Source organism: Macaca thibetana, chromosome X (genome assembly GCF_024542745.1).
Source record: "Macaca thibetana thibetana isolate TM-01 chromosome X, ASM2454274v1, whole genome shotgun sequence".
In the NCBI taxonomy this organism is placed as follows: domain Eukaryota; kingdom Metazoa; phylum Chordata; class Mammalia; order Primates; family Cercopithecidae; genus Macaca; species Macaca thibetana.
In genome coordinates this window covers 99,123,533-99,132,287 of record NC_065598.1, presented here as the reverse complement: position 1 = coordinate 99,132,287, position 8,755 = coordinate 99,123,533, and the positions used below count along the sequence as shown (strand labels likewise).

The following is an 8,755-nucleotide window of genomic DNA, read 5'->3' as shown; positions in this document are numbered from 1 at the left end:
GGGCCCTACTGTTCCAGCTAGAGAAAAAGAATTCTTCAGTCTGAGAGGGCAGGGAAAAAATCCATGTGATCTCCAGGTAACCCTTAGCCGAGAGTCAGTTAGGAGTGTTCTAGGAGCCAGCCAGCCATTCACGTCTTTTCCTCTCAACTCTCTCCTCAACCAACAACTCCATAGCATGGTGGCTCCCTTTCATGTCACTGCCTAAAGTGGTTTACTGTTTACCCATGCGATCCTGCACTGCCTTCCCAGCTAGTCCGTAAACTTCCCCAGGAAAGGGAAGCCCTTTTTCATTTCCTCAGCAGGTCTTAGCACCAGGCTCTGGCCACAGCAGTCACGTAACCCAGCTCACCAGCTTTCACAGGCTGATTGGAGAGGACTGTCTCTCAAACTGGACAGAGCAAAAGCTTTGTCATGATCAATAGAATAATTTGATAACTGGAAGAAATTTCAAAATACTTCCCAGTCCTCTCAAGGGCTTGGTCCCAGAACGCTGCCCACCTCTCTTCATCCTCCAGCACCCTCTTCCTTCCCCATTCTGTAATCTCCTTTTTTCTAGCCCCTCTCACTTCAATACATATCACTCTTTCCCATCTCCACACTTTACCTCCTACACTGTGTATTCCCTCCTTAGCATGGTTATGAGATATCTTCCCTCTCTAGCTTCTCAGTCCTTCTCCCCTACAGATAGCCAGGAAAAAAAAAAAGTTCTATTTTAATAGGTATGTAAGCCACAAAGTGGTATTTAAGGTTCCAATGTCCCTTTCCAGCACACACACACCACACACAAACACCCCTCAGAATTTGGCCTAAAGAGAGAATACCCAAATGCAGGATGCCCCACCCCTGGATTTCAAGCCACTCATCTTTGCTCCCCCAGCTACAACAGGTACAATATGTTAATATCATAAAAAGCCAAGAGCAGCTTACTCTATTGGCCGTATTTTCTCTCCCGTGTGAAATGGCTTTTTCCAGCCTGGGAAATGTGTCCAGATAATTCCCTTTAGACTTACTATGATTGGAGAAAAGGGAAAATAGTTGGATCTATAGAAACAGAAATAGCAGTTGGATCCAACTTTCCCCCTCAGAGCTTTTTTGCCAACATCTTTTGCTTACATCCTCTAGCCGGGGTGGGGCTCAGGGAATCAGGTTGAGTACTGGGGAACAGGGTTATCTGAAGGACCCTGAACTGGAAATCAAGGGAGAAAACCATTTTACTTACTCCCCTCATTTTAAAATTATTGCAAAATATTTTGTTTGCCTCTGGTTCTTCACCTCGAAAATGGGTCCAGCACAACCTCCCCTGTCAGAATAGTGTAAAAATGAATTACAGAATACATATGAGGTGAACCAAGGCCTGTCTTTATGATGACAGGTCAGCTTCTAGTCATGTCATCATCAAGGGTTACTAGGACCTGTAACACCAACATCTCATACACAAAGCCACTTTTCTTTTCTTTTCTTTTTTTTTTTTTTTTTTTGAGATGGAGTCTCGCTCTGTCACCCAGGCTAGAGTGCAATGGCGTGATCTGCACTCACTGCAACCTCCGCCTCCCAGGTTCCAGCGATTCCTCAGCCTACTGAGTAGCTGGGATTACAGGTGCCTGCCACCATGCCCAGCTAATTTTTGTATTTATAGTAGAGAAGGGGTTTCACCATATTGGTCAGGCTGTTCTTGAACTCCTGACCTCGTGATCTGCCTGCTTCGGGCTCCAAAAGCGTTGGGATTACAGGTGTGAGCCACCGTGCCTGGCAAAGCCATTTTTCAATGTGTTGCTATAGCTGCAGAGGGCCCATGATAAAGACCCTGTGGTGTCCCTCTAACTGAGAGGGACAGAGTGTTTAAAATCTACTTTATCCACATTTTGCATATATCTATGTCATACCTATACAATATACGCATATCTTTTTCTTATAATTTATAATAAATACCTCAGGTAGCCATAGGATGACCAACTCTTCCTAATTTGCCTTGCACTTCCCCAGTTTCAGCCCTGAAAGACCCAAGTCTCAGGAACCCTTTCCGTCCTGGACAAACTGAAATGACAGTTTGCATCGTCCTCCAAGGGGCCATTGCACTTCAGGTGATTTCTTAGATACCTGAAATTTTGACTCTAAAACCATGAATACTTTAAGAAATTACCACCATCTTTGAAGGAAGGATTTCTCAACTCTGTCCTTTAGAAGTAAATAAAATTAGGTTTGTTAGGGTTGCATATAAAATAAGACTAAATAGGCTGTGAATGGGGGCCTGAGGGCCTCATATAAGTAAAGCTCCCTCTATTGACACTCAGAGGTTTTGGTTCTCTCTCTCTCTCTCTCTCTCTGTCTTTCTCTCTCAACTTTATCTTTCTGTCCCTACTTCCTGGCTCCCAGCTGTGTTTAGCTACTGAAGGTTGTCAGCTAACTATTGGAAAATGGACTTTTGGCAGTCTCCCTCATTACTTAGTGCTTATATAAAATTTACCCCTCACTGGGCATCTGTTTGTCATAATGCACACATTATATATGAATGGAATGTGCCTTGGGTAATAAAAATTACCCTGTATGTACTGACCCCTGTGTCAAATTTGCTGATTTGCAGAGTAGCACACATATCTGCAATAACGTGATCAGCTTTATCCTAATTTGGATAACTCATTGGGTTATTTAAAACTTTTGGAATTTTCAGTTGTAAATTGAGATAAATTTTCAAAGATACGATACAAAAGGGGAATGAATTCTGAAGCTTTTGAAAGTCATTAAAGTCGAGTTTACTAAGACTCAGCTTCACTATCTAATAGTTTTGTTGTTTTGTTTATTACCAGTCAGAGATAACTTGACATTGAGATGTCCTCTCACAGCGGCTGGCACTTCGCTGGATTTTAGATGGCTCTAAATGATGTTTTGCATTTTACATGGGTGGCTTGGAGCCTATCTGCAATGGAATCATAACATACACCATATGTAGCACGTATAGCTGCTTAGCATACATCTATCTCATGACTAGTGTTGTGACCATAAAAAGCATGTAGTGGGCCTGTGTACCCTAGGCACCTTGTCTGCATAACATCCCCTATGAGATATTGATGTGTGGTCTGTTCTCTATCCCTCTGCCTTTGAGCTTTGACCTCAAATTCTGCCTTTTCTTCCTTGTAATTCCAGGAGGAAGATATCATCCAAGAAAGTCGTTTCTATTTCCATGGCTATGGCTTGGGCCACTGCCTACAGGCAAGAGATGGAGGTCCAATGGAAGGTTCTGGCATTTATAGTCCCCAACCTCCAGCCCCTCTTCTAAGGGAAGGAGAAACCATGCGGAAACTCTATGTGGACCGAGCCAAGAGAATTGACACCATCTCCCGGGCTGTCTTCCCTTTCACTTTCCTCATCTTCAATATCTTCTACTGGGTTGTCTATAAAGTGCTACGGTCAGAAGATATCCACCAGGCTCTGTGAATAGGGTGGGAGCTATAGAGTCCTGCTGCTGGCCTCCTGCTTCCTCCTGGGTGGGCTTTCTCCCTCAATTAGACTCCATTAGGGCTTGGACAGTTTCTTCCTGATCTCCCACTCAGAACTTCAACTACCAGTCCCAAAGCTATGTGGGCCTATACTGCATGGTGCCAATGGCGGCTGTACTTAAAAAGATGGCTTATCTACCCTAGTCCATATTTTCTCCATACTTTCCCGTTTCTCATGAGACTAAGGTTTGGCCACATTCCTGGGGCCAGGATGACCTTATTCTCTTGCTGGAGCCTCTCTGTTTTCCAATACTCCAGTGGAGAATATTCAGAACACTGCTACTAGATTCTGGCATTTGTCATCTTAATCTGCACCACTTCTCCCCCTGCTACCTCCCATCCAGAGCCTGGCCATTACTCTGTCCTCTGTCCCTCCTGCTGCAGATTCAGATGGGGAGTTTTTCCTGTCCACAAGTACCGCCCTGTGGGGCCCAGTCAGGTTTCCGCGCAGTGAGAGGAAGGCAAAGCCACAGGTTCCCCAGCTCTTGACAAGGTTGGAACAGTCATAGGCTGCACTGGGCTAGCGACTATATGGCCCAACAGAGAGGTGTTCAGCCCCAACAGAGAGGGGCTCTTGGGAAGCCCCACACTTTGTCTTTATCCCTTTTCCTATGGCGCTTGTCTGCTCTTTCCTGTTCACTGAGATATTCCTCTTGTCTGTCTCTTAGTTTTGAGGAGAGCATTCTGAGCTGACCAGGGTAGCTGGTCCAGAAATTACTGTCAGAATTGGGGTAGAGACTTTGGGCTCTCAAAAAGACTACCCTTCCAGGTCCACCAGAACATTCTGGTCTCAGAAATATTCGTTCCGTTTCCTAATTAACTAGCATGGTGGCAGGGTCTGTTGGACAGCTGGGGAGTGTAAGAAGAGAAAAATACTTGTTCTTTAAGAAACTTACTTGATGATGCTAGAAAACTTTCGAGAAAAGTGAGCTCCAAGGTAGTGGAACCCAGGAGGAGTAGCATAGAGAAACTATTCACAGAGTGTCTTTTGCTGGCTGGGCTTTCATTTGTTTCTTCTTTCTCTCCAAAGTCTCTATTTTCCAGGGCCCCTGATTTCCAACCGGTCCTTCATCTCCTTTTGGTGAGTAAATGGTGCCACTGCAACCTTGTTAAGGATAGAATGGGCTTCAAGTTTCCTGGGGAGGAACTAGGCATGTAGAGGACCCCTATACTAGATCAACATTGATTTGACCAACATCAGGGTAGCAGTTGTAGAAGTTAAAGAGCCATAATTCAGAGTTGCTTCTTCACCCTTCTTGCTCCACAAAGAGAAGCAGTGAGTAGGTGTAGAAGTCAGTTGAAGCTACCAGAAATGCCAGAATGGAGAGGGTTGGTGTGGAAAAGCCCACTTCAGGCCTGACATACCACTGGGACATGCGGAAGCATGTGCCTGGCACACTGAGACCTTTGAAGTGACCAACTGTGAGCAACTGGAACAGGAGAGATTAAACTATGGAACTGACACTGGAAGAAAGAAGTGATCAAATGATCTCTTAGACATCTTGTCCTTTTCCCTGAACCTAGAATAATTAAGCACATAAGTCCAATCTCTCTCTCTGCTTCTCTCTTTCTCTCTCTCTCCTTTTCTCTCTCTCTTTCTCCTTCCCTCCCTCCCTCCATATGGTGATCCAAATTGAAAGTCAATAAATCCAATGGTGAAAGCAAATCCTATAATCAAACCAACAGCTTGACTTTGTCTTTATCCCTTTTCCTATTGCGCTTGTCTGCTCTTTCCTGTTCACTGAGATAGTCCTCTTGCCTGTCTCTTAGTTTTGAGAAGAGCATTCTGAGCTGACCAGGGTAGCTGGTCCAGAAATTATTTTTATTGGCAGTATTATAACTCTGGTGCCAAGGATATTTAAAACAAAATAACTGGCATAAGAGAGCAGATTGAATTGAGAAGGGCAGAAAACCCCTGTTTTCCTATTTCTGCCCAGGTAGTGCCAATCAATGAGAGGCCACAAGCAATACTCCTTTGAAAGGAGCAGAGAGCATCTCTTTGATACTCTCCATGGAGGGGCTGGGGTGTCAGGCTGCTGCAGCCCGAAGGCGGGGGTAGCAGGGAGGGTGAACTATGGAGATGAGCTTATTGCACAGAGCTCTACTTGTTATAGATCTTGTCCAGATGGGCCAACTGCACAAATCTGCCCTGTTGGAAGTCTCAAGAACAATGCCCTGGAGACAGCTACAGCACTGAGCAATAGAGCCTGCCCAACTGGGACTCAGATCAGGGCATCAGCTGGTGCTGGGAGCCAAAGAAGCCAAAGTACCAACCAACATAATAACCCACAGGAGCACACAAAGCTAGTCAGAGGCAATGCCAGGTGGAAGGTGTTAATTCCTCCCCATCAGAACCCCCAAGAAGGGAAGGGAGATGCATGGTGTCAGAATCAGGTGCAAATGACTTTAATTTTCCTCACCCTTTCAACATATGTACAGGGGCTGGGAAATACTGGATCTCCCTAGGAGCATCTGTCACCTAGCAATCTCTCAATCATAGAATAAAAATTGGACCCTTCTTACCACAGTGAATCGGCAGGAGGTCACAGGAGGCTCACTTGGAGGTTACTTCCATTTATCATCATTCTTATAGTACTTACCCCTCCGGAGGCCACACTACCTTCTGCCTAGATCACATCTGAAGTGATGCTGAGATTTAAAACAGCATTTTTTAAAGGGGCAAAAATTCCTACATAAATAAAGTGTTTTGGGTGTTTTCATTAATTCATTTTTAATATTTAATGCCAGCTGAATATTTTATACATATATTTTTCCAGGGAAAGCGCTTTATTTATTCAGTTGTTGTTAAGGCTATCAGTGCCTCCATCTTCCCTTCGGTTTGCTCTGCTCTCTGGAAAACCAGTGGTCTGTCATCTTTTATTGCCTCATTCTACAACCACAGCCTCTTGTTCTCCCAGAATTCACAGGCAAAGCAAAAAGAGCTTTCTATGCCGAAGAAAGGTAGTGAAGAAAATTTATTCCTTTAGCTTTCTCCTATAAGCATTTGTCCCTACCTGTCACCAAAGAAGGGGCACACTTCTGGTTGAAAGGTTAACTTGACTCTTGAAGTTATTTTCTCTTTTCACTGGGCCATGCAACTATCTCAACTTTGTCCAGAACATATCACCTCCTGGGAATCTTACTGTGTGTTCCCACTTGCCTCTCTGCACTCTCAATGGAATATTATTATCTTATCATTTCTTGCTATCAAAATATTAAATTTGATTTCACTATGTTAGGATTAATGGTCTTCCTAGGCTATGCTGCTAATGAAAGACAAATCAACCAAGCATGGGAACCACCAGGGAATTAGGAAGCCAGGTACCATTATCATCTGCTCAATGGAGGAAATGTAGAATAAGCTCTTTGACGGCAAGAACTGTATCTTATACAACTTTATTTTTATTTTTTTATTTTATTTTTTTGGTAAAGACAGGGTCTCACTATGTTGCCCAGGCTGGTCTTGAACTCCTGAGCTCAAGGGATCCTTCCACCTTGGCCTTCCAAAGTGCTGGGATTACATGGGTGAGCCACCATGCCTGACCATTATACAACTTTTTATCTCACATAGCTCCTGGTACCTAGCAACACTCAGTATGTACCAGTATGTACATGTAGAATGTACATGTAGTGTGACTTCCCATTCGGTTTACTGTATACCACACACATTCTCTTTCTGTGAACTTATTGGTCACAGAAAAAATAGACCTAGAAGAGATTTTATAAAATTGGATAGAATTCACACACACACACATGCATGCATACATACCACACACACAAACTGCTCTTTGGGTGTAATAGAACCAAAGCTAAGAAGACAGCAGAACCTTGTAAATTGTATCCCTGAATTAAGAATGATAATGTTCTCAAGTGTACAACTTCCTAAACACACTGCACATACTCACTTCCCAAGGGTAAAGAGGGCACTGTGCATGCAGGCAGCCCACCCTAAGGGAAGAAACTTGGGAAAGCGACGCAAGACACCGGAGGTAGGCCAGCCTATAAAGTCCTAGGATCATGGTTAAACGGGGCACTTGTTCTTCAAATGACCCACTTGGATCTCTTCGAAGTGCGCTTTCCTTTCTTTCCTGCTCTAAAGCTTTTTAATAAACTTCCACTCGTGCTCTGAAAAGAAAAATAATGTTCCGATTAAACATTAGTAATACTCCAAATCTGAAGACTAGTATCAAGCTATATTTCAAAAACCAATCACCCGATAAAAGCCCTGGCAGTGACAAGTGAGGATAATAGCACGGATTTTGGCCTCTGCATGCTGCACACATTGTTCTCACTGGAAAGCCAGTCATCTCTGAGCAGATAGCAATTAAGCTGGTCTTCTCAGCTCATGCTCTTCGCTACATGATGATACTTCACAACGAGGATAATGCATATAGTCTATGAACTTGGGCTGGTGGTATCAGAACAGCTTGTTAGGAAATCCTAGAAAGGCATCTGAGCCAGGGACTTTCTCCTTCACAGAGCATTCTCTTCATGGAAGGATGATGAAGTAAATCTTATGTCAGGGAGCCACCTGAAGAAGTCACATGAGAACTCAGCTATTGTCACTCTGCGTGTGTAGCTCTGTTTTTCTCAGTCTCTGCTTTTACCATGAGGCTTTCTACAAATATCCTGGTTGCACTATACCGTATGGGGCATTACCAAGGAAGCACATGCTCTCACTATCAATTTTATGGAATAGGGCAAATTCTTACCATCATCTAAATTCAGGGAACATTTAGCCTTACAGAGCTGGGTCGAGAAAAATACACACATATTCTCTATTTTAATAGCTTCTATTCATGACAGTGTAGTGATTACTGGTGGCTTTGGTACCAGACAGAGCCTGGGTTTGAATTACAATTCCAGCACTTACTAGATACGGGTTCTTGGACAAATGACTTCACCTCCCTCAGTCTCAGTTTCCTCCTCTAAAGGGACACTTGAAGGCTCTGAAATATCCAGCATGCAGTAACTATGTGGCCTTCAGCAAATCATCAAATTTTTCTGTGCTTCAGTTTTTGCATCTGTTAAATGAAGGCAATAACAATACCTACATCATAGGGTTGTTGTGGGAATTAAATGAGATAATGCAGGCTGGGCATGGTGGCTCACGCCTGTAGTCCCAGCATTTTGAGAGGCTGATGCAGAAGGATTACTTGAGGCTAGGAGTTCAATACCAGCCTGGGGAATATAGCGAGATCCTGTCTCTACAAAAAAAAAAAAAAAAAAAAAAGTAAAAATTAGCTGGGCAGCCGGGCGCG

General features: G+C 43.7%; 1 protein-coding gene across 3 annotated transcripts in view; it reads left to right on the top strand.

The window, feature by feature from the left end:
* Positions 1–8,497, top strand: part of LOC126946002 (glycine receptor subunit alpha-4) — a 26,446-nt gene extending 17,949 nt beyond the window's left edge. For all 3 annotated transcript variants that reach the window (XM_050775967.1, XM_050775965.1, XM_050775966.1), the window contains one exon: positions 3,142–8,497. In XM_050775967.1, coding sequence (XP_050631924.1) covers positions 3,142–3,432 — 291 coding nt within the window. In that variant the 3' untranslated portion in view covers positions 3,433–8,497. The remainder of the gene's footprint in view (positions 1–3,141) is intronic.
* The last annotated feature ends 258 nt before the right edge of the window (positions 8,498–8,755 follow it).